Source organism: Drosophila virilis, chromosome 2 (assembly GCF_030788295.1).
Source record: "Drosophila virilis strain 15010-1051.87 chromosome 2, Dvir_AGI_RSII-ME, whole genome shotgun sequence".
NCBI classification, from domain to species: Eukaryota; Metazoa; Arthropoda; class Insecta; order Diptera; family Drosophilidae; genus Drosophila; species Drosophila virilis.
Window position 1 is genome coordinate 15,824,885 of NC_091544.1, and position 24,049 is coordinate 15,848,933.

Here is a 24,049-nt window from a genome sequence, read left to right on the forward strand (position 1 = left end):
ACCTGAACCTAGCCCACCATGTGGCAGCTTGTGATCTCAGTCTGGGATTTGAGTGGCGCCGAGACCTGTTTTGCCACTGCAAATGCAGCAGCAACATTGAAGCTAAAGGCAATGCCAATGCAGATGCAGCTGATATGTTGACTTAGGGGCCATCCAGGCACGGCCAGACCTGGCTTGGCCTGGCACGGCACATCCAGACGAGCCTGTTTGGCAAAAGTGGGTCGACGTCGTGGAATGTGATTTGTGGCCAGCTTTTACAAGAGAGTACAACATGTGAATATGGACTGACGACGACTCAACTCAACTTCCTTTCTGTGTCTCTCTCTCTCTTTCTGTAGCGAATGTGTTTCAATGATGTTACTGCCTTCGGGGCGTTCGAACAGTGATGTGTATCCATTGCAAAATGTCAACACAACAACGGCCAGTGTGGGCGGGGCCAAACCTCTGCTACTGACAAGAACATCATCGCCCCAGCTGACGACGTTGCCGATGCTAAATGGCGGCGCCAACGCCAACGCCTACGCAACGCACCGCTCCAACTCTTCGGCCGCCTTCACTGTCACAGTAGCACAAGAAACGGCCGGAAGTCTGTCGGGTACCGGAACACAGGCGACAACAACAACGTCAACGTCGTCACCGACAGCAGCAACAACAACAACGACGACAACGGCAACCGGAACAACAACAACAACATCAGCAGCAGCAGCAGCAGCAGCAGCAGCAACAACAACAACAGCAACAACAACCACAACTGCAACTGCGAACTGTGCTGTCAACTCAGGATTTGGGGTTGGCAGCCTTTATGCCCCAATTCTGGGAACGAGTCATGCGAGCAGCGTGCCCATCGGAAATTGGGGCGAAATTGATCGAAACTTGAACGCTGTGCAGGAGAAACTCAAGGCTGGCTGGACAGTCCATGTGGGCAAGGATGGCAGGCTCTATTACTGCAAGTAAGTAAAGTAATATGTGTTATATATATATTGTATTTGTGCTAAATGCAAATGTATGTAACAGGCAGAAGGAAGCATCTCCGACCCCATAAAGTATATATATTCTTGAACAGCATCAATATCCGAGTCGATCTAGCCCTGTCCGTCTGTCAAGGATCTCAGAACATATAAGAGCTATAGATTTTAAATGGTGCTCCTAGTGTCTGCGCAGATCGAGTTTGTTTCCGATAATCGATAACTTACCCCGTTTCCAAGCAATCGAAAAAAATCGATATCGATATCGATATCCTGTTTTTTTTGGGCAATTTTGGTAAATAATAAGAGCTAGAGTCCCCAAACTTGACATATAGCTTTTAAAATAGAATATATACATATGCACTTGATGTTGGAAGAAGAGGGTTCAGGGTATCCCCTAGTCGGGAGCTCCCGACTAGAATCTGTTACTTGTTTTTTTGCTCGTGCTTTTGGCTGACCTATTGACTGATTTTTGTTGTTTTTTTTTTTTTTGTGAAAACGCAAAATATTTGTTTGTAATTAACTTAAAAAAATATGTAATACCTTAAAAAGAATTTTTGTTGTATAGATTATTGTTTAAGTGCAAACTGCCCGAGGATATTTATGCATGTATACGTATACGTAATGTGTATGTAGGTTAATTATGTTTTCATTGGTTTTTTAACTTAATTAGCGTAGGCCTTTGGCCTTTTTATACTCGACTCGTGGGCATCATAAATTAAATGCAAATTGTTTACCGCACTAAAGTAAACTTATCCTACAAAGTAAACAAAAGTTGTATAAAAAAACTTATATGAAGTAAATAATAACTTAAACCAAATTAATACTTGGGAAGGATTCTACGAAGAGTAAATTTAAAAAATACATCTATAGCCAATCTGTTCCACTTGCCTATTTTATTTTTAAGATTTCGAGACTTGAATGTTAAAATTGAGATCCTAAAGACGTCATAATAGTTATTTAAGACATTGACTTTGCACTGAGTTATTTTAAATATTTAATGGACATAGGTCTAGAATATTAAAAAAAAGCTATATTTCCTTAGTTCCCGTGCCTAATATTCAGAGTAAAATATTATTGTAATTAATAAACCTTAATTATGTTTAAAAATAACTCAGTTGAAGGTCAAAAGAAAATTGAAATTTAACTGCAACAATATCATTTATTATATGTGCTATAATATTATTTACACATAGAGACTGTTATATGGCAACCTTCAAATGTGCACTCGTGAACAATACAGAGCATTATTAAGTTAAACACCATGGCCTTTGTTTCAGTCGAGTGTATCCTTTTCAAAAGGGTCGGGCCGGGTCGGAGCGGACGGTCGGACTTTCGGACTGACTGACTGCCTCTATGAATGCCTGGCTGCTGCACATAAATTGATTATGCACGAAATTCTATTAAATAATTTTACACTTTGTTGCACATCAAACTGAAAGCGTACAAAATGCCATAAGAGCTCGGGGCGTGGCAGGGTGAGCGTGAGGGCGAGAAATATGCGGGCAATATGGGCAATTGGGGGACAGCTGTCTGCCTGGCCTGAATGGATGAGCATTGGTTGGGCTTGGCTACGGTTCCACTGGCACTGGGTTACCCAAGCGCACCACATGCTCTCAGCTTTCAGCTCCCAGCTTTCGAGCAAAGTGCAAAACTAATTATCGCAATTGTGTGCAGCTAGGTAATGAAGAAAGACAGCAACGGAAGCCACCAAGGTGGTTTGACTTGGCTTTGGTTGGGTCATGGATTGGGTCTGGGCTTGTACTGTCCTGGTTTGGCCCCAATATGGTTGCACTTTGTTGCATAACCAAGCACATAACCCAATTAGGGTTGATTAATCTCAATTGAAATGCATTTTCGCAGACTGAACATAAAATGCTCCACATCCCGATGAGGTGCAGAGCTTGAGGGATTGGCTACAAGTTCAAGGTCAATAGTAAGCACAATCGGATAGTCGCACACGATATTAAACGCACTTGAAGTCTGCATTAAGCCTGAGCTGCAAAACCAAAAAACTAGTTAATAGTTCGGTTTTGCGGTTTGTACAGAGTGCTGGCCCTTATTTATTTTTTTTTAACTTATAACTGCCCGTTCGACTGTAATTATTTTTTAATTTTCGAATAACTACAAATTGTGCTTAGATAACTGTCATGATTGGGCCCCAAGCTACTTATTAAAGCTTTGTGGTTGAGTCTTCCCTTAAAGTTTTATATACCTTACCAAGAAATTAATATGGTTTAGTTCGGTTTTCGGTTTGTATTCGTTGTACAAAGTTCTGCTTAAAATATAAATCAAATCTTTATATTCTTAATTCGCTTACAGCCATTTGACGCAATCATCTGGTTGGCTGCCCGCCTGCGAGGATTGGAGCAAGCATGAGGAGCTCTCCTATGGTTGGGAGCGAGCCATAGATTCCAAGGGGCGTTCCTACTATATCAAGTGAGTAGACCTACTTTAATCGAGCTATCCAGTTTAATATCCAATATCCATCCAATAGTCATCTGAACAAGACGACCACTTACGAGGCGCCCGAGTGCATACGTTGGGATGAGCATCCGCCGGAGCCGCGCCTTGTGCAGCTGCAGCGTAGCGCCAGCCTTGGCTTTGGCTTTGTTGCTGGCAGTGAGCGGCCGGTGATTGTCCGCTTTGTTACCGAGGGCGGACCCAGCATTGGCAAGCTGCAGCCAGGCGATCAGATACTGGCGGTCAATGGTGAGGATGTCAAGGATGCCCCACGCGACCATGTCATACAATTGGTGCGCGCCTGTGAGACTCAGGTCTCACTGCTCGTCTGCCAGCCCATGGCCCACTGTGTGCTGCCCGGTCGCAAGTCCACGCTGCTATCAGCCGGCAAGCGGGCCAAGCTGCGCACGCGTCCCAGTCGTGTGCGTTTCGCGGAGAGCGTGTGCGTCAATGGAGCGCCACTGTTTCCGGTAGGTGTAGCAGTCGGTAGGCTGACACGATTTATTTTTAATTGCTTCTCCCGCCTTCCACTCACGACAGCCGTCAGCTTTCTCGCTGGGCGACATTTGTGTGCCGCCCATGGCGAATGTGCTCAAGGTGTTTCTGGAGAACGGCCAGACCAAGTCATTCAAGTATGATGCCACCACAACTGTGCAGGACGTGGTCAGCTCGCTGCTGGACAAGCTCTGCCTGTGCTGCGGCGAACTCTTCAGCCTGGTGCTGGAGCATGTCAAGAGTCTAAAGCGCAACAAGCTCACACTACTCGATCCGCAGGAGTCGCTGGCACGCGTAAGTCCAATCAGCCCACTTTTTATGTGCCGCGTGCTAATGCTCTTTGTTGCTTTTGCAGATTGCTGCCCGGCCGGGCGCTCACAAGCTACGCTGCCTGTTTCGCATAACTTTTGTGCCCATTTCGGCCGCAGAGCTGGCACAGAGAGATCTACAGGCGCTGGACTATCTGTACATGCAGTGCTGCAACGATGTCAACCAGGAGCGCTTTGCACCAGAGCTTCAGCCGGAGCTGGCACTACGTCTGGCCGCCCTACACATGCATCAGCATGCGCTGGCCAATAACTTTGCGCCCGCCAAGTTAACCGTCAAACTGGTTGAGTAAGTACCCAGTTCCCTTTTAATCTGTACTCCATAATGACTATTCGCTTTCCTTTTTAGGCGTGAGTTCGGCCTAGAACGCTTTGTGCCCGTCAGTCTGTTCGAGGGCATGAAACGCAAGGAGCTGCGCCGGCTCATTTCTCACTTCTTGAAGCTCAATGCCGAGATGACGGGCTCCTCCAGCAAGGTTCTAACCCAGCTGCAGGTATGATTACAATTTGTTAGCGTAACTCAATTTTATGAAAATCACAAAGAGAGGCGATCTTTAAAGTAGATTAGAGGCATGTGAGGCAAAGTTTAATAAAGAAAAAAATTAGTAGAAATATGGTCCCTGGTCTGTCGCTTACTCAGTATATATTATGAATACAAAATAATAATAAAAATAATTTCACCACACTTAAAAGAAGCGAAATATAACTAAATTGTAAACCCTTAATATGATTCAAGCCATCTCCTACTTTCTGTCGCACGAATTTTCACATTATTGAAAAATATGTTTCTTGCAGGCGAAACTCCATTATCTAGATATAATCGCTAGTTTACCAAGCTATGGCGCCAAATGTTTCAGCACAAACCAAAGAGAGGGCATGGAACGCGTTCTGCTCGTGAGTCCACGCTTCGGCCTAAGTCAAATATCCAGTGCCAGGAATTCGGTGGTCAGTCAACGCAACATCTATATTGTCGGCAATTGTTAAGCTAGCTCTTTGTTTTTGCCACAGCCACAGCCCATATCGGCCATAGAGGACTTTACGCATGTGGTGGTGCATCGCGAGGACGATATCACCTGCAGCGTATCCATTTATATGCTGGGCGATCGCGCTGTCAAGTTTATTATGGAGGATCGCGATGCCTGTGAATTTAGTCTGGTGCTGGGCGGCTACTATCGCCTGCTCACAGGTAAGATAACAACGCGCTGGACCAAAACGGATGGCAGCTCAATGTAAATTCTCTTACAGGAAACATTTTGAATGTGCTGCGCGAGCGTGAACCGCATGAGGAGGACAATGCGCCCGCCTTCTTGTCACAGCACACCGTGCTGCCCGCTAGCTGGAGCTATCTGTTGCCCTTCCATAACCGTGCGCATAGCGTCAACTTTCTGATAACGCCGCCATATCATCCCATGCCGCATCAGGCGGTGCTGTCACAGCAACAGCCCGCACAGCAGTTGTCCTCCCAGCCGCAGGCGCTGCCCTATGCAACGGACTTGGATCTGCATAGTGTAATGGCCACCGAGCTGCTGGAGGAGGCGGCCAAGGACTCGGGCCTGAGCGACAGCAGCGGCAGCAACTATTGCAGCGAGGGACGCAGTCTGCTTGCCGTCGAGGCCAAGAACGAGCAGGTACTGCGGCGCGTGCAGGAGCTACAGCAGCTCGTCCAATGCTCCGAGCAGTATCTGAACGAGCAAGAACAGGAACTGCAAAAAATGCCCATACCGCCGCAACAGCAACAGCAGCTGGGCCATGGCGTGGCCATGCTAGAGTTTGACAGCGACTGCGACAGCCTAAATAGCAGCAAAGTGTCCTCCACAGAGGAGACAAACATCAGCCAAACGGGCGGCCTAGGCACGCCATCGCTCAAGCACAGCGACTCGCTGACCCTGCTGGCGGAGACGATTAGCCATGAGCTGACAGGCATTACGCAGGGACTGAATGCCATTCCGGAGCCGGTATCTGCATCGGCACCGCCCACGCCCGCCACACCCAAGCGCAAGCCCAGCCTATGCAGCACCTCCAGTCCACGACCACAGCGCAAACTGAACGGCTTTAGTCAGTTGCTCAGCGATCTGCAGGCGCTAGGCACAGATTTGTCGCAGAGCGAGAGCGATTCGGAGTCGGTGGCGTCGCCAGCGCAATCGCCAACGACTCGGCGGCCACAACAGCTGCTCCAGGCGGGCATCAAGCAGCAGCTGGCGCAGCGCAGCAGCTTCGGGCTGCACAGTCCTGATGGCAGTCACTTTGGCGCCGAGACAAAGGACTACAATTTGCGCGAGTATCTGCAACAGCTCAAAGAGATAAGCAATGTGCCCGCCGCGGACACTGATGTCGCCGCTCGCCAGCTATCCGAGATCTACGGCTTTGAGGTGCGTGAGGATACGTTCATTGAGACGGATACGGATTTAATTGATTTGCGTGCCATTCCGCCGCCCCAGACGCCCGACGAGCTGGACTCGCTATCGCTGCTTAATGCGGCGCCGCCGAAGGGCTTTGAGGGCAGAGCCGAGGAGCTGGATAGTTTTCTGCAGCAGATGCTGGTGGCGCCGCCCACCCAAAAAGCCACGCCCGCCAAAGAGCTGACGCCCGAGGAGATTATGTCCTTCATAATACCGCCGCCACCAAATCTAGAGGCGCAGCCCGACACGGAATGCCTGTACAGCAACTCGGTGCAAGCCAAACGCGAGTTTTTCCAGGCTGCGGCCAATGGCAACAACAGCAACCAAAAGGATCAGACACCGCACGTCATTGAGTATCCCACCGTGGAGCGCAAGAGCAAATTTAGCTGCTGTCCCACATCCAAGAAGGAGGATGCAGCCCCAATCGAGGAGCCGTTGCAGCCATTGCAGCCACCACCGCGCACCCCCATCACAGAGCAAATGACTCCGCCGCCGGTACGTCCCCCCAAAAGCGCCGAGCTGCTGCAGCGCTACTCACCCAAAAAACAGGTGCGCATCGTTGGACCCGTAAGTGTGCCATTGCGTGAGCTGTGCCCCCCACAGCTGCCTCCACGCAGCAGTCCCACAACCAGCTCGGAGCCGGCTACGCCGCAGACGGCGATTCCAAATGCAATAGCAGCCACATCAGCGGTGAGTGCGCCCAAGAAACCCCCGCTGCCGCCCATTGCCAGTCGCCCGCGTCCCGTAAATGGCACGCCCATACCCGCCAGCACAACAACTCCACCAATACCGGCCACAGCCCGCCTACCCAATGCGCATTCCAACGGCCAGCCGGCGCTGCCAAAGAAGCCCCAGCAACTGCATGGCGAGAAGCTGTTCATCAAGAACGGCCACCTTATCGACGGCGAGGCGCTGCTGGCCAAAACCGATGTGGCCATGGCCGGCCTGCTTATCAAACTGGATCAGGTGGCCGCCCAATGCTCGGCCGCACAGTCTGCCGGCGGCGGCACCAGCATCGATGAGGATAAATTCCAGCGTGCACGCAACGAGCTAACGGAACAGACATTGGCCCTAGTCACGGCCAGCAAGTTTCTGGTTGCCTCCATGTCCGACATGACGCTGATAACGCTGCCCGATCACCTGACCTCCTGCCTGACGGCCATTCGGCGCATCACGGAGCTGGCACAGGACATGACACGGCACACATCGGCGCCCCTGCAGACACGCAACATTGTGCTCAAGGTGCACGATGTGGCAAGCAGTTTCCGCGAGCTGGTCAGCGTACAGATCGGACCCATTGGCGCTGGTCAGCTGGCGCTGCAAGCGGAATGCCTGGCCAATGTTCTGGCCACGCTGCTGCGCAGCCTGCGCGTCTTTTCGCCCTAGATGCAATCAGCAGACCACGATCCTAACCAACAGCATGAACACGAGCACAACATGCACACAGCATATCGATCGCCCGTATATATACACAACCATCTAACTAATTAATAAATAGATAAATATCCCATAAACATACTTATGCAAGTATCTGCAACTATTTTACAGGTAAACAGCCACGTCAGAGAGTCGTTGGTCTGAACTTAGGCTAGCAATTGATACGTAAACAGCTCTAGCGGAAACTCGAACATAACCAAATCTATATATCGTGTTCAGATGCTTCAGATATACAAATACATATATATATATATATAAATATATGCATATATATACATATAAAACCAAAGGCAGCCATTTAGCAAGAATTTAAGTTTTCATGATTGAATCCTATCAGCTACCTAGCAGGTGTCATATTTTATTTTGTAAATTAACAGCATTTAGCTTTTGATAAATCTTATTCATTAGTTTACCAAGAGATTTCGAATTTTTCTTTTAATATGCTTGAAGCTGGGCAAACTTTGTATATCACATATAGTCTACATCTGAGCACGATCTTAACATAAATATATAATAATTAATATATAAAGTTAAATAGTTAAACTTCACATCTAACTGCATGCAACTAACTCGAATTTCTATGTTATCTCTAAAAAGTAATAATCAATTTCCAAAAACTCAAACTTTTTAACAATGTATGTGTCTCTCTAACTGTTCTTAACGATAAACCAATTTAAGTAAACATCATGACTTGAGTGTAGACCAATTTATATATGTATATTAAAAAAAAATAAAAAATTAACAAACTTTTAAAAAAAAAACTTTACAAAATATGTTAATTTTTAAATTATGGCATTAACATATTTTCTAATGTATGTACTGCATGCATAAATAAATACATACAATTTACAAACATTTCATATACATACATATTATATATACATATGTCTAACAAACAAAACAAAAAAATCGACCAAACAATAATCAAAATTTTAACTTGTGATATAAAAAAAATGAATTAGTGAAAATCCTATTCTTTGTCATTGTTTTCAAACCATTTTTTATTTTTTTTTTCAAACAATTCTTTGTTAATACTACATCATAATTTTTGTTATTGTTTATGTCATTTTTGTTGTAGTGTCTTTAATTGAAGTACAAGAATGCGCACTAAGTTGTAGCTTTAACTAATATATAATCGTCTATTGTTTATTATTGAAGCAATAATAATTATTAATCAAATAGAAGAATATAAAAATCATTGAGTAGTGTTTATCCAAACTAAAATGGTTTTGTTTCTATTTTGTTTTTAATTTTGTTAAACATATAATAAACATAACCATTTGAATAGGAAATACGTACACATATACAAATATAACTACAAGTAATAATACATATTAAGTATATACATATATTGAAAAATGTACAATGTAAAACATATAACTGTTTATGTATATCATGCAAAAGTAAAACGTTTAAAATAAATTCAATAAACATACCAAAGGCACAATACCTATATTACTTGAACGCATCGAGAAAATAAAATATGATGAAAACTGGGAACAGTTTCATTCAAAATGTTGTTGAAAGAAAAAACAGTGCTGTTAAACGTGACAAATGAATGCATTTAGAACACTTTGCCATCGATCTGTGTGTGTTTCAGTTAATCTTAACAGAAGAACACTTGATATTTTTACATTAAAAGTGCTGTTAAGTCAAGGTTAACGGACAGGCGCTGTTATTCCGAATATACGAATACTTATTGACTCATATCGATAGGTAATCGATCATCGCTAGGCCAACAGACCAGACAGCTCGGCGGCAGGCCGAACTTTCGCGCGGATTTTAATTCTGTTGCACACAACGTTACGTTCAGTACATAAGTAAAACGCGCAGAGCAGACAGCTTGGCGGCCGCATTGTCAAGTGAAAACCGTTGTGATTTTTTGGCGCAAAAATTCTTAAAGCTATTAAAAATGAATTTGAACGTGGTGGACGCCGAAGATCAACAGCTATACAATAACTTGCAGCTATTAAATTCGCAACTGTGCTCATTGATTGATGACAAAGAGTCGCGTCCCGTACAGTTAACGAACTGCAAGAGAAGCGGCGCTGGAAGCGTGTTGCACGAACTCAATCAAATGGTCTGCGAATTGACACTGGATTCGAATGCGCCACAATTTGAGTTTCACGGATTTGGATGCGTTCAGTCGTTGGGTATGCCCAAGCGGCTGCTCTGCTCGAACGACGGCGCCGTCAAAAAAGAGCCAAAATCAAATGCGGACAGCAGCGTTCAAGGTCATTTTGGTGCGCGCCAAAACAAAAGGCAGTCGCAGAAGGAGAACTTGGGCCATCAGAAGGAGTGTGGCGCACTTGCCATCGAGCAAACTGTTGAGCTGTTGGGCAATTGGTGAGTGCTGCAGTGTTTAAAATATAATTCAAAATAGTGACGGAATTAATATTTATCTTTACAGCAACGAACGCAATCTTGTGCTGCGTTTGATGGATCTGTTTAAATCGATGCATGAGCACATTAATTCAGAATTACCAAGTCATCAGCTAAACTCGATGCCATCCGATTATGTTTTCGACTTACCCACAAAGCAATCAATGCCCAAAGGCTGCAACATACGCCATCAAGTACAGGTGCTGTGCACCAAATTGGAACGCTTTATTGCACGTCAGCGTCGCATCCTGGAGACCAATCGCCACTTTGACTACACCAAGTATACTGAATGCGATGGGCTACTCAATAGCGCCTCGGATGGGCATCAGGCTCTCAAGCAGTTCACAAATGTGGATCTGCGCCAACGCAATTTTCAGTTCATCAGCCGTTTGGCTAATGGTAAGTTCCACTTCAGGCATGAAGATTTGGATATGGATTAAGCTCTTACATTGTAGACAATGCTGTTCTGCTGGAAATGCTGCTGCTCAATCTGCGTGAACGTATCAAATCTGCTCATATTCACGTATACGTTTTTAATTGGGAAATGGATATCGAGCATCGCTATTCTGCGTCCATGACAGCACGTCTCGAGGAGACGAATAATAGAGCTTTGGCATTGGCTGTTGCTGACATTCGGGCAACTCAGCCACCTCAATTTAGCTTCGAGGAACAGCTAATTGCTAAACGTTATCAGCTGGGTAACGTGGTCAGCTGCGCCAAAGAAAACGAAGACTTTCTAACAGCACTGCTGCAATCGCCCGAGAACTACTTTCCACCAGAGATCATTGCCCTCTGCGAGCCTCCCAAGAATATCAGCAAGCTGACACCAATCGCACCTGTCTCTGCCTATGATGCTGTAGATAGTTTGGAGCATATAGTCTTAGGTGGCGATATTCTCGAAGTGGCACCATCATCACCGCCAAGAGTCAGTCATCGCTCCCATATTCCAAAGTGTAACAGAGGTTAGAGCGTTGGGGAATTGAGACGAACTATTCAAATTAACTAATCAAAACAAACAAAACGACAGTTATCGTCTAATATATACAGAAAATACAAATAATTGATAGACATTTTAATGGATTGCATCAATATTTATAATTATCACTATTAAATTATCGACAACTTATTGGAAAATTTATACGTATCAAATGTAAATGTACTATTAACCAAAAGAAAATATCTTGTATTGAAGAAATAATTATACATAATTTTCGCATTTTGAACATATTTACAGAAACTGTATAATTGTTATACATTAAGAATTTATTTTGATTTTAAACGACTCATCCATAATTGTAATTATTAAGAGTCGTATTAACATTCTTAATTTTTGCCAGCCAAACAAGAAGAAAATGTAATTACATTTAATAATCTATTCAGCTGCATCTTTGTAATCTTTTATATTAATTTAAACGCTGCTAAAGGTCAGAGTGTCCAGTTTTAATAGGAATAAAACTTGTTAATTTTATTGTTTTATAAAAATAAATTTAACTAAGCTCAACAAAGAAATGCAAACTACTGTCTAAACTTAAAAATCTGAGAAGAGCTGCTCGAGCGGCAGATTACCAATGGTTTTATTCAGAACAGCTTTGAAGATCAGACCCATAGCGCCAGATATATCTGACTTAAGTTCATTAAATACCTCACGCCAGTTTTCGTTAATGAGCGCATGCAAGTTTTCGCTTAGTTCCTTCTGGCCATTAAATAAACCGTCTAGCTTGTAGGTAACACGCGATGGCTCCAACTTCATCTTTACTTCGGTGACCTCCGCATATGTCTGGTGAGCACCCTTGGACACGGGTGACAATTTCACGACAGCATGCACCTGACAATTTTCTATGATTTCCAAAGTAAGCATCAAATATTATTTTGATAATTATGAAATTATTATGTGCATACCGAGGACAATTTGAGCATTGCCCTTTCCGACAACGGGCAATATCAATACCCTGCCCTCTACGCTGTATGGACCCTTAAGCGTTACTTTGGGGGAAACCATATCAAATACAATGGGACGACTAAGATCGCTGGTGAAGGCGCTAAGAGTACGGATATAAATTATTTATAAATTCAGCTGAAAACTAACAGAAATCTATATAGTATTCATCTTTATATATTCAACTTACGATACCCGCTGGACTTGCGCTTCACTGAGACCGATCAAATCCGCGTTGGAAAAGCTGAGATCAATGCTAACCGGACTATTTGGATTCTTGCCAAGGCTTAACTTTTTAATACGTAGCGGATCTAGTTGGACTAGACCCAGCTCTTTGCTGCCTGTTGCGGCATAATGCCTGATCACATAGTTCATGCCATCTAATAGACACCTTTCATCCGCAATCGTGCATTTTTGTATGTCAGCGGCTGGAAGCACAGAACAAGAACATATTTTTTAGCCTAAATAAAAATTGATATACCAGTAAAATATATTTATTAGTTATGACATACGAAGATCGGGTACGTATCCAGTCGAGTATTTATACAAACAGCCCAACACCAATAGCGAAATAACTAATTTATGATATTCCATTTTGGGATAATTTTTAATATGCTTGCTTAGCCGCCTTCGGAAATTAACTGATGAACTTACCTCCAGATGAGTCCACTTTTATAGGGTTTGTTTCTCGAGAACACGCTTTAAAACATTTATTATACTGCGATATTTAAATTTGATCTGAGCTTATTATTCCACCGTTGTTAAACACAAACTAATTTTCGTCTCGTTTTGGCATTAACTTTCCGTGCTCCTGCACTTAGTCAAATAATGGGAATACACTTTTTTATACCCTATAGCAAAGGTACGAGCGATCAGATATAGTTGTATATCGACCAGACCTTGCAGCTTTATCTTTCCTTTTTCTATTTTGAATATGCTCATGTTAACGAACTTATGAGCATCAAAAAACAAATATGGCTTTAATATTCTTAATACAGTTCCTCAAATCTATATAATTCTCAAAATATAAACTCAGTTTCACAAATATTCTCTGTATCCGAAATTGTGTAATAGATTTTGATTCTCTCAAACTACTATAGAGTATCATTAGGTTAAGCTTATTTATGCTACTTAGCTTAAAGCTAAGCGTGTGAGTTGGAAAATTAATTTTCATCAAGTTTTCAATATGCCCTTTGAATTGAAATTGTTGCTAATCCGAAACAAAGTGTTACTTTGTTTCTGGTCTATTGCACTTGCTTGAATTAACGAGAATATTTGCCACATTTGACTACCATTTTTTATTGCCTTTTTATGATTTTAATCAAAGGCTCGAATCAGCTTTGAACTGGTTTAGCAAAGACTTAAAGCACCATAAAAACGACTATTTAAATCATTCTTTTAAATTAGAATATGAAGTGTCTTGGCATAGGAGCAAAATCAACTAGCATGAAGAGTATTTACTCTTCGGCAAGCTTCTCGGGATTCTGTTGGGAGCTCCCTTCGCCTTTAACCCACTTAAGAGATCTTAATTGACTGCAGCTTGTAAATTGTGGTGATTTTATTACTGAATCCCTTGTTTCCAGTTGACAAGGCATACTCGTGTACTGGGGTTATGCTAGGTTCCAGAATCAAAATGTACAAGAGCAAGGCATGCCCGAGTCGACTCTATATTCTTGATGAGTCAGTAAGTAGCCGAGTCGATGCAATCTGTTTCTTCTGCCAGAGACCAAGTTTGATGTTAGGGAGCTGACTGATGTTAGCCGGCCCTATCCGTGCCAATTTTCTTCAAATCTAAGCAGCCTATCAGCTTGTGCAAACGTTCGCCTCTTAAAACTGCTTAAAAGTGCTTTTTATAGATATGTGGAAGTTGTCTTGGATTGAATTAGGACAACAACCGCTTTTCCAGCAACTGTCCACATTTAAGAAAGAACAACATCAGTAAAAGTAACTGCTGCTATATAATTAAATCAACTCTAAATTTAATATATCTTCTTCCGCAATACTTGCCGCTATTTTTATGACACACCTATTTAAATGTTCTTAGCATAATTTTTGGCTGCATTTAATTTTCCGATATTTAAATCAGAAGCCACAGAAATAGGCAACAGGAATGAAAAAGCCCAATAAGAATATACATTAAATGAATATTATTATCACGATCTCTCAATTTGGTTTGGCTATAGAATCAGTGATTAATGAATATTAGTTTTTTCTTATATATCTAAATTTTATGAGCAGTGCTGAAATTTCAGCTATTTTCTAGCTAAATTTGGCTAGCCCTAGAGATTGTGTTTTGGAGACTTTATTAAAGTTATGTCGAAAACTTTTTGGAGCCCAATATAATAATATTTATTTATTTATTTAATATAGGCAGAAGTTTTGGGATACCTGAATGGTTTATTTAGAGTTCAAGCTTTGCACGAAAATAGAGCATAATTTGTACAAACAAGCATTGTACCTTTCCAAATGCTTCAGGGAAAACTGCGTAAATATAGGCAGCCTTCCACACTTTGAATCCCAACGGACTATCTGGCAGCTCATTTTTTGCAGCGGAAATTGGCAGCACTTGTTGTCAGTGCTGCCAACTTACAAAAAGTTAAACTGAAATTATCTTGAAGCTATGAACTGAGCATCAGTTAATATGTATCTAATTTATTTTTACAATACTTAACAGATATCTAAGCCAACGAAAGCAAATTAATTTGTTTAAGCTTATTTGCTTATTTAAAGCCGTCAGCACTAGAAATTGCCGGTAATAATAATGATGCGGCGATAGCTCACCAGACGCTGATAATTGCAATTAATTAATTCCTGATTTACTTAACTGCAATTCGATTAATTAATATTCATTTTCCTCATTCCAATGAATGAATCCAAGATTATCAAGTGTGCATATATATCACAGCTAGGTCAACAATTGTCGCCGAGTTTTTAAATATTAGAAGATTACTGTAAATATTCTAGTAATCGTTTGTCAACGGGATGATTTATTTTTACATTTATCTATTAAAAATTCCGCTGGCTAGGTCTTATTGACTTTATAAAATGTCATTCATTCCTCAAAGAACTTAGCGTAAGGATTCTTTGAGAACACGCTTGTAATAATTGTTCGAAATATTTCCGCGAATGCTAATTCCATCGACTGTCGCACCTCCAAAAATATGGCTTCCCAGTTGTCGTTGAGGAACGCATTCATATTGTCACCCAGGGCCTTATCGCCATTGTACAGATTACTGAAGTGGTAATACAAACGCTCCGGCTTGGTCGTAAGTCTCAGGTTGGCTATCTCCATGTGGGTCTCGCCATTCTTCTCAAATGGTTTGCCCGTGAAGCTTAACGCAATATCACAGTTGACTAATGAGAACATTAATTGATATTTGTCTGTTGAATTTCTTTTATAACGAAACTCACCCAAAGTCAAGTTGCTCAAGCCATCGCCGTTGATGGGTAGTATTAGGACCTTTCCCTTTATTATGTAGGGTCCCACCATTATGTAGGATCCGCATTTAATAGTATTTCGTGCTTTTGTGTCATATCCTTGCCGAAACCTCTGCATTTGAATTAATGAGATGCTAGCATACTGGAATTCAGTTATATTTGTGATTTCATCTGATTCTTACTTGACTTTACGGATCTTCATTGTGCTTATACCGTGGACTTTGTTATCCTTAAACGTTAAATCAATGTTGACTGGACTGTCCTCGCCCTGTTTTACGTTCGTCGTGGGCACTGGCAGAGGATCAAGTTTCATCAAATTGAAATCAGGAGCGCCTCTCGTTGCCTTCTCGCTGATCAGCTCGTTGATCAACTTTACGATGCACTTGGAATCCCCATATTTACAAGGTTTGGGATCATCAGCTACGGATTGGTAAAATGAACAGGGAATCCTTTAGGAATAATGATCCTGGCTTACGGAAATCGGCTCTCACAGCGAGAACTGTACAAAGTATGACGATTAAAACAACTTGCGACATTTTCACGATGCAATACAAATTAAAGACGTATTCAAATGAATGTACTGAAACAACTAAGTTATTACTCGAGTGTTTCTTAGCTTTTATACTAGTAGGATAACTTAGTCAATTGTGCCACATTAACGAAATTAGATGCTTTGAGCATTAAGAATAACTTACCCCGTAAACAAATAGAACCTGTTTTAATCATATATTATATAAGCACATATAGTACTCGTATTTGGTCTTTGGTTTGATTTACTAGCACTTTATTTTTATTGACAGTCTAGTAAAAAATAGTAGCACTATTTAATGGGTCCATTTAATATACTTTTTTTTTTTTTAATTTACCAGAAATTTGCCGGCCTTGCCCGTGCCAAGTTATATGCTTTGCATTTAATATATATATTTATATATATATTTATGTTAAAACGAAAATATACATTTTCGTTTATTAAACCTTTGACCTACAATTCCAAATAAGAGCGGCGGATTTTGAAAAAAAACGTGTTAAATATACTTTTACAAAGATCTTTAAAATACATTTTTTTTTATTTATTTATTTTTTTTTTAAGGTAATAATGAAATTTATTTAACGAGATAAGTGTGCTGCTACCTTGCAAGGCAACTTAAACTAATCAGAAAATTAAACTAAAAATAACAAAATAATTTATGATAGAACATAACAATGAATTAAAGATAACTTATAAGGGGGAGGCTTAAGGGGTGATACTGGGGAGATCGTCTAAATTTTAATATGAGATATTTATGTCAAGACCCGGTTCAGGAGGTCAGGAGGGTGATTTAAAATAAATGCAAAGACGATCCGATGGTAAGCAAAATTGTGTAAATTCCAAAAATCGCGTAAAAACATAATTATTAAAAAACTATTCAAAAGATCACGATTCGCATTTTGCGCCGAATTGGCTTGTACTCTGTACTCTTGTACTTTTTAAAGAACGTTTAAAATAATTTTTCAAAAAGAATCTCGGAAACTAATTTGAACCAGAATAATTAAAAGTAAATCATATCAAAATAATCAAAGATCTTTAAAAATGAGTTTGAGGCCGATTTCATGTAACCGAGATTTGCCAATAGTTTCAGGACACATTTAGTACAGTAGAAGTCTTAAATATTTTTGATGAATCTGATCTAGTTTTAATAATTTTAGACTTCCTCCGCGCCTTGGTTAGGAACTAAATGCTCCCTCTATCGTAACAGGAAATGGATCCGTTCTGTGCGGCATCACAATTTACCAATTATGGTCTAGCTGAGTCGAGGGCAAACTACTCTCGTCTACCGCTTTAATTCTTTAATTGAATCTAATTGATGTGTTTACAGCATCCAGTTGCCGTATCAATAATTATTGAAGGAGTTTTTCTAACAGCCTATTCATTTCAGTTGGCAAGTAGCGGTCTACATCGGAGGTTCTGGAAAGAGTACGATCGGCGTAAAAGATATTCGTATCTATCACTTTTGGATTACATTTAAATATTTCTGATAATCAGTTCAATATTTCGTAATACTGTGCGTGTGTTTTATTATATCTGCACTTGTTTTACTAAACAAGAATATTTATTCATACTTAACGAACATAAAAGGGTAAATTGAGGTCATGTCCATCTTTCAGTCTTTCATGTCCATCTTTCAGTCTGCCCGTCTGTCCGTCCTTATGTTTGTAAATGTCAAATTATCGATAACTTGCCCTGTTTTCATAAAATCGATAAGAATCGATATCAAAAGCCTGAACATCTACTTAGTCTACTTAGCAAAGTAATTGGCTCCAACATTTATAATCTCCGAGATAAACAATTTAATAAGCTAATAAATTATGAAAAAATAATAAATACGAATGCAAAAGATTATAAATCTAAAAGTGATTTTTTCTAAATTTTTTGCAGAACGGGTAAGGTATCCCAATCGTGAAATATTATGGATCTATATATATGTATAAACATTTATATATGTTTAAATGACATATATATGCCAGCATGTTTGGTATGCCCCTTTGGACCCTCCCGACTAGGGCACTCTTTATTGTTAAATTCCTTTTCACACTTAGAGAATCGAATCAGCATAGATCTGGTTTATCCAAGAGTTCGGCTACCATAAAATCGACAAAATGTATAAAAGGTATAATTAGAATTTTGTCTAACTTGTTTGTGTATCTAAGCATTTCTTATGAAGCTGCAAATGAAAAATTCACAGCATTATTTCGGGCGTCATTTAATATTTTGTATTTTTAAATCAAGCACCACAAAAATAGGCAACAGGAATTTAAAAAGCTCGATAAGATATATCGTTATCTACTTCGTTCGATTCAATTCATAAATAGAAATTTGAAATGCTCGACTTTCCACGATATCGGTATCTACCCTGATATTGATGTGTCGATTTTATTATTTAGATTATAATACAAAAATCTGTTCAATAAAATCTTTAACATAAGTTGAATAGCAAGCGGCTTACGGCGAGTGCATGAATCTAGCATATCTCAAGTAGAGAATACTCGACATTCATTTAAATAACCTTTGCCAATTATTTTGATTAAGTTATAAAAAAAAACTTTGTTGCCAATTTAGCTTTCTAGTCGAAAAATCTGGATTTCTAAAGGGGCTGTTTTAGGAAAATTTATCGAGTGTTCTCAAATATTTTTGGCGTTTTCTAACACCACTTTTAGCGAACTTTAGATATATATATGACTCGGTGATGCTTAGTTTCATCATTAAAAATATATATATAATTCAAAATTGAAAAATAATAAGTTAGCCAACCTGTAAAACAATAATACTTATATCGATACTGTTAAAGCTTCTCAAAAAATCAACATCGATTTTCAAGCTAATACTAGCCATTTTTAGCTCTTAATAGCTGGCAGCACTGAATATAACTGCATATATTGACTAAACCAGGGTGGAACTAAAGCTCAATTAGTGAATCGATCAGTTTACTCAATAACCGTAATTCAAAAGGCGATAAATGATAATTGCAACTTATTAATTCGCGAGTTGTTTACCTGCAATTTGTTTAAATATTTATTTTCAACTTTCCAATGAATGAATGTAAGGCTGTTAATTATACTTCACAGCTAGGTCGCCGAGTAATACAATGTTAGCAGAACAATAGTAAACTATTTTTAATGGGCGGATTTATTGTTTTATAAAAATACTCTTTATTTAAATATACAAAAAGTGAACAACAAACATAGGCACTAAAATGGAACTCATTCCTCAAAGAACTTAGCATAAGGATACTTTGAAAAGACACCCGTAATAATTGTTTGGAATATATCCGCGAATGCTGATTCCATCGACTGTTTTACCTCCTGAAATATGGCTTCCCAGTTATCGTTGAGGAACGCGTTCATATTGTCACCCAGGGCCTTATCGCCATTGAACAGATTGGTGAAGTAGTAATACATGCGCTCGGGTTTAGTTATAATTTTCAGATTGGATGCCTCCATGTAGGTTTCGCCATTCTTCTCAAATGGTTTGCCCGTAAAGCTTAACACAACATCACAGTTGACTAATGAGAACATTAATTGCTATTTGTCTGTTGTATTTCGGTTATAATGTAGCTTACCCAATGTCATGTTGCTCTTACCAGTACCGCTAATGGGTAGTATAAGTACCTTGCCTTTGATGTTGTAGGGTCCTACCAGGGATAGTTTACCCGCGTTGAACAGAATTTCGTGTCCTCCGGCAATATCCTTACCGAAACCTCTGCGTTCAAAATAATGCATTGGTTTTTACTTGAATTTCATTAGGTCTATGATTTTATTCGCAGCTTACTTGATTTTACGGAACTTCATTTTGCTTATACCGAGAAGTTGGTTATCCTTAAACGTTAAATCAATGTTGACTGGACTTTCCGCGCCCTGTTTTATATTCATCTTGGCCACTGGCAGAGGATCAAGTTTTACCAAATTAAATTCATGGTCGCCCTGCATTGCCTTTTCCCTGATCAAATAGTTAATCATCTTCACGATGCACCCGGAATCCCCATATTTACAAGGTTTGGGATCATCAGCTATGGATTGGTAAAATTAACAAGGAATCATTTAGGAATAATGATCCTTGCTTACGGAACTCGGCTTGCACCGCGAGAACTGTACAGAATACGACGATGAAAATAATTCGCGACATTTTCACTATGCAATCTTATTTGTAAAGTTATTCATATGAAATCACCGCAGCAACTAAATTATTTCTCGATTGTTTCTTAGCTTTTATACCAGTTGAGTGCCTAAGTAAATTGTAGCACATTAACCGAAATATATTACACAACATGTTATAAAATGAAATACACTAAGCATCTCGTGTGTATCCAGTTATTCTAACCCCGTAAACTAATATAACCAGTTTAAATCATAGTGATTATATAGTTTTCGTATTTGGAGCTGTTAAGGGCGATCTAAAGATCTAAGCCTTATTGACAGCCATGGTAGTATCAGCATTTTAATGGGCTCCATATCAAAAACTCACTTAGAGAAAAGAAAGAGTCCATTTGATACGAGTTAGAGCTTTTAAATCATAAAACAGTTCCCCCGAACTTTCAGAAGTTATTTCTTATTGATGCAGATATTATAAATATTTGATTTAAACGAACGATATATGATAATATATCCTAGGGTTCATAAATACGGACAGCCGGACAGACAGACAGACGGACATGGCTAGATCGACTCGGCTATTGATGCTGATCAAGAATATATATACTTTATGGGGTCGGAGATGCTTCCTTCTGCCTGTTACATACAAATACAATATACCCTTATACCCATTTTTAATGGGTTCAGATATAAAAAGAGACAAAAAATATCGAATCCAACATATTAAATATTTATCTTAGCTGCAAGTTAAAAATGCAACTCTCAGTGTACTATTACATACTGTACTCTAATGCCTTAATTATTTAATCGGATATAATTGATGTATTTAAGGCACGAGGCATGTCAGTCATTCAAGGAGTTTCTCCAATATCGCACTGATATTAGTCAAGAAATTACAGTCAACGACGAAGGTTCGTAAAATTGATTTCTCTATTACTTTCAAGATAACATACAAATCTTTCTGATTTATTTTCAAACTGTTTATACGCATGAATTGAAGATACTCTTGGTACAACATACTGTCTGGCCAACAAACAAACAATTCCCAATTTTGTGTCTACATTATTCCGACATAAAACTAAAACGAGTTTCGCATTAAGTAGCCAACAGCATGACGGTGCAACTTTTTGGCAAGGGAGTCCGCCCTCGGTTAATGGAAGTGATCTCAAAAAAATAGCTTCTTTTTTTTTTTAATTATGCATAAACTAAGGCATAGCTAAATATATAGTCAACTCGATTGTCCAGTTAACCTTTGTACTCGAACCAGCCTCCTGATCCCAAACGACAATACAAAAAAGCTGCTCAACTTGATTATAGTGTACACTTACATACATACATATAACAAGCATCCATCGAACAGTTGACTGACTCGGGCGGCTTACATGGAAGATTTTGCGCATAGCCCCAAGGTTAACTGGCTATCAGTTGCCCCAACTTTGTCCGTTTACCGTTGCCTGCACTTGAACTTGGCAGCGGTTTTTGTATCTTTTATTTATGCGTATCTATATTAATAGCTAGCCGACAGATTGCTTACAAGTGCTGCTCAGCGAGACTGCACTAAAAATAAATAAATAAGTGAATGAATTAAAAACAACAACAAGAAAAAATTGTGAAAACTGACGTCAAGTGAGCTGAGATTTAAATTGAAATGTGCTCGTCGTATTTGTATGCAAATGTAGCCAATCACGTGAATTGGCTCCCAAATCTTTGGCCAAATTTATGCGACAGCTTTTGCGGAAATGTTTGGTCAAAACAAAAACAAAATAGCTAAGAATGCTCCGCACTATATAACATTGTATATGCATAGCAAATAACAACAGAGAAAATTGGCTTTAGGAAGAAATAAGGGGAAGTCGTACGGGAGAATGTCAAAGATCAAAGATGAACTCGATTTGCTTCTGGTTCAACAGGTCCTCCAGTCTCTGAGCTGAATAGATAGATGATAATAGTTGGCCCAATATATACAAATATATATACTATTCATTTCGACAACTTATTTTTAGCCCTTTGACCCGTACTTATATAGGCAATGTTTTTTAATATCAATTATTATGTTTGTTTATTAATTATTTGTTAAGCTAAAATCTTTACTTATGTATTTAAGTGTTGCCTGAGCAGCAAACAGTCCATCGAATAATATGTTTGTGAAGAAAAATACTCGTACACGTACACGTTAATAGCTAAAGATATAAATCTACGTCTATATTAAGGTCTGTCACATTCCGGGCGCGGCGCTTTAGTCCTCCAAAAACAGATCCTCGTAGGCGAAACGCTTGAACAAAGTGGCCAGAATGTTTTTCATAATATCCGAAATGGCGACATGCACCGAGGGCTGCAGCTCGCTCCAGACTTCGGACCAGTTCTCGTTCAGAAACTGGTTCAAATTGTTGCCCAACGCTTGGTCGCCATTGAAGAGATTGGTCAGCTTTATGTTCATTCTGGCAAGAATCACACAATTTGCAGTTAATTGTGTATAACCTTTGATCCGCTCTCAACTTACTTCTGTGGCTCCACGAGCACCTTGAGCTTGTCCACGCTCAGATAGGTGCGTCCGTTGCGCGACTGTGTGCCCGGCTTGAACTTGACCGAAAACTTGGGATTGTGCAGGGTAATATCAGCATCGCCATCGCCGCGTATGGGCAGGATTAGAATACGTCCATCGGCAAGGTACTTGCCACGCAGCACAATCTTGGGGAAGGAGCCGTACATTTCAAACTTGCTGCTGGCCGGATTTGTGCCAAACCCACTGCGTTTGTCAATTATATATATAGTCAGATCGATTATAATATATAGCTACAAATATGTCATACTCGACAACTTACACGGCCCTGTCAAACTTAACACCGGACAAGCCCTCCACGTTGACATCGCGGAAGTTGAGCTTCAGGCTCAGCGAGCCGGTGCGTCCATCCGAGATGTCAAAGCGCTTGACCAGGAACGGTTCCACCTGTGGAAAGGCCGCGGGCGCATAGCCCGTGCGCGCATATTGACGAATCAGCCTGTGAGACACATTGATGATGCAGTCGGTGTCGCCATAATGACAACGGGGCAGCTCAGCAGCTAAAACGATGCCAAAGCGAAATCAAAAAAACTTATTCGACGCACTGGCACTCGTACTGGACTCACGGAAATTGGAGGCACCACTGGCACCTAGTGCCAGGCCGAACAGCAAAGCGGAACACAGCGACAGGAGCATCTTTATGCTAGGCGAAACGGACGCTCAAAACTCTCTTAACTGAATGCAGAAATTAATTATTTGGCGGCTACGACGCGGACGCGCTGCTTTCCGCGAACTCCCGACCAAGTTCAATGCTATACTGTAAATTGGCTCTGGACAAACGCAGCCATTTATAGACTTTTTTTCAGAGCTCGCTCTGAAGCGACCACCGATCAGATTCAGCCAATACATTAAATAGTTTATTCATTCTTAGCTTGTCTCGCTTCGCATCGCTTTTTTTTTGCTTTGTTTTTTTTTTGCTGTTGTTGTTCTTGTTGCTGTGGCTTTTGGCTTCGGGCTTCTCATCGTCACGATAGAGAATTCGCAGTTCGACGCGCTGGCGGCGACAACAACAACAACAAAAC

General features: G+C 40.6%; 5 protein-coding genes and 1 long non-coding RNA gene across 10 annotated transcripts in view; 3 read left to right on the top strand and 3 right to left on the bottom strand.

Annotated features, from left to right (window-relative positions):
* Positions 1-8,166, top strand: part of LOC6629537 (uncharacterized) — a 33,938-nt gene extending 25,772 nt beyond the window's left edge. Inside the window, exons 2-10 of one of the 2 annotated variants that reach the window (XM_070207768.1) lie at positions 339-950; positions 3,288-3,404; positions 3,463-3,898; positions 3,969-4,217; positions 4,279-4,538; positions 4,599-4,743; positions 5,045-5,194; positions 5,264-5,435; positions 5,495-8,166. In XM_070207768.1, coding sequence (XP_070063869.1) covers positions 352-950; positions 3,288-3,404; positions 3,463-3,898; positions 3,969-4,217; positions 4,279-4,538; positions 4,599-4,743; positions 5,045-5,194; positions 5,264-5,435; positions 5,495-8,034 — 4,668 coding nt within the window. In that variant the 5' untranslated portion in view covers positions 339-351 and the 3' untranslated portion in view covers positions 8,035-8,166. Of the gene's footprint in view, positions 1-338; positions 951-3,287; positions 3,405-3,462; positions 3,899-3,968; positions 4,218-4,278; positions 4,539-4,598; positions 4,744-5,044; positions 5,195-5,257; positions 5,436-5,494 lie in introns of both variants that reach the window. The other variant, XM_002053629.4, reaches the window with a different exon arrangement.
* A 1,651-nt stretch (positions 8,167-9,817) lies between these two features.
* Positions 9,818-11,741, top strand: bam (bag of marbles). Its single transcript, XM_002053628.4, has 3 exons — positions 9,818-10,431; positions 10,496-10,866; positions 10,923-11,741. The coding sequence occupies exons 1-3, from the start codon at positions 9,998-10,000 to the stop codon at positions 11,432-11,434; spliced, it is 1,317 nt and encodes a 438-aa protein (XP_002053664.1). The 5' UTR covers positions 9,818-9,997; the 3' UTR covers positions 11,435-11,741.
* A 164-nt stretch (positions 11,742-11,905) lies between these two features.
* Positions 11,906-13,056, bottom strand: LOC6629680 (protein takeout). The gene is made up of 4 exons (XM_002053627.4): positions 12,916-13,056; positions 12,594-12,831; positions 12,367-12,506; positions 11,906-12,303 (listed from the first exon to the last, which is right to left on the bottom strand). The coding sequence occupies exons 1-4, from the start codon at positions 12,995-12,997 to the stop codon at positions 11,996-11,998; spliced, it is 768 nt and encodes a 255-aa protein (XP_002053663.1). The 5' UTR covers positions 12,998-13,056; the 3' UTR covers positions 11,906-11,995.
* A 2,111-nt stretch (positions 13,057-15,167) lies between these two features.
* On the bottom strand, positions 15,168-20,601 carry to (takeout). 4 transcript variants are annotated; one of them, XM_032435474.2, is made up of 4 exons: positions 16,317-16,409; positions 16,024-16,261; positions 15,815-15,951; positions 15,168-15,757 (listed from the first exon to the last, which is right to left on the bottom strand). In XM_032435474.2, the coding sequence occupies exons 1-4, from the start codon at positions 16,375-16,377 to the stop codon at positions 15,456-15,458; spliced, it is 738 nt and encodes a 245-aa protein (XP_032291365.1). In that variant the 5' UTR covers positions 16,378-16,409; the 3' UTR covers positions 15,168-15,455. The 4 variants fall into 4 exon arrangements, with proteins under 4 accessions (XP_032291365.1, XP_002053662.2, XP_070063196.1 ...); XM_070207095.1 differs by lacking the exons at positions 15,815-15,951; positions 16,024-16,261; positions 16,317-16,409 and adding exons at positions 19,939-20,078; positions 20,148-20,385; positions 20,441-20,601 and having other exon boundaries at positions 15,441-15,757; XM_002053625.4 differs by lacking the exons at positions 15,168-15,757; positions 15,815-15,951; positions 16,024-16,261; positions 16,317-16,409 and adding exons at positions 19,505-19,881; positions 19,939-20,078; positions 20,148-20,385; positions 20,441-20,600.
* Positions 20,602-21,325: 724 nt separating this feature from the next.
* On the top strand, positions 21,326-22,700 carry LOC116650762 (uncharacterized). The gene is made up of 2 exons (XR_004303811.2): positions 21,326-21,378; positions 21,468-22,700. It is a non-coding gene; the product is annotated as an uncharacterized lncRNA (long non-coding RNA).
* Positions 22,500-23,793, bottom strand: Jhbp7 (Juvenile hormone binding protein 7). Its single transcript, XM_002053624.4, has 4 exons — positions 23,594-23,793; positions 23,290-23,527; positions 22,968-23,213; positions 22,500-22,905 (listed from the first exon to the last, which is right to left on the bottom strand). Exons 1-4 carry the CDS (start codon positions 23,661-23,663, stop codon positions 22,704-22,706), a joined length of 756 nt encoding a protein of 251 aa, XP_002053660.1. The 5' UTR covers positions 23,664-23,793; the 3' UTR covers positions 22,500-22,703.
* Between the last annotated feature and the right edge of the window lie 256 nt (positions 23,794-24,049).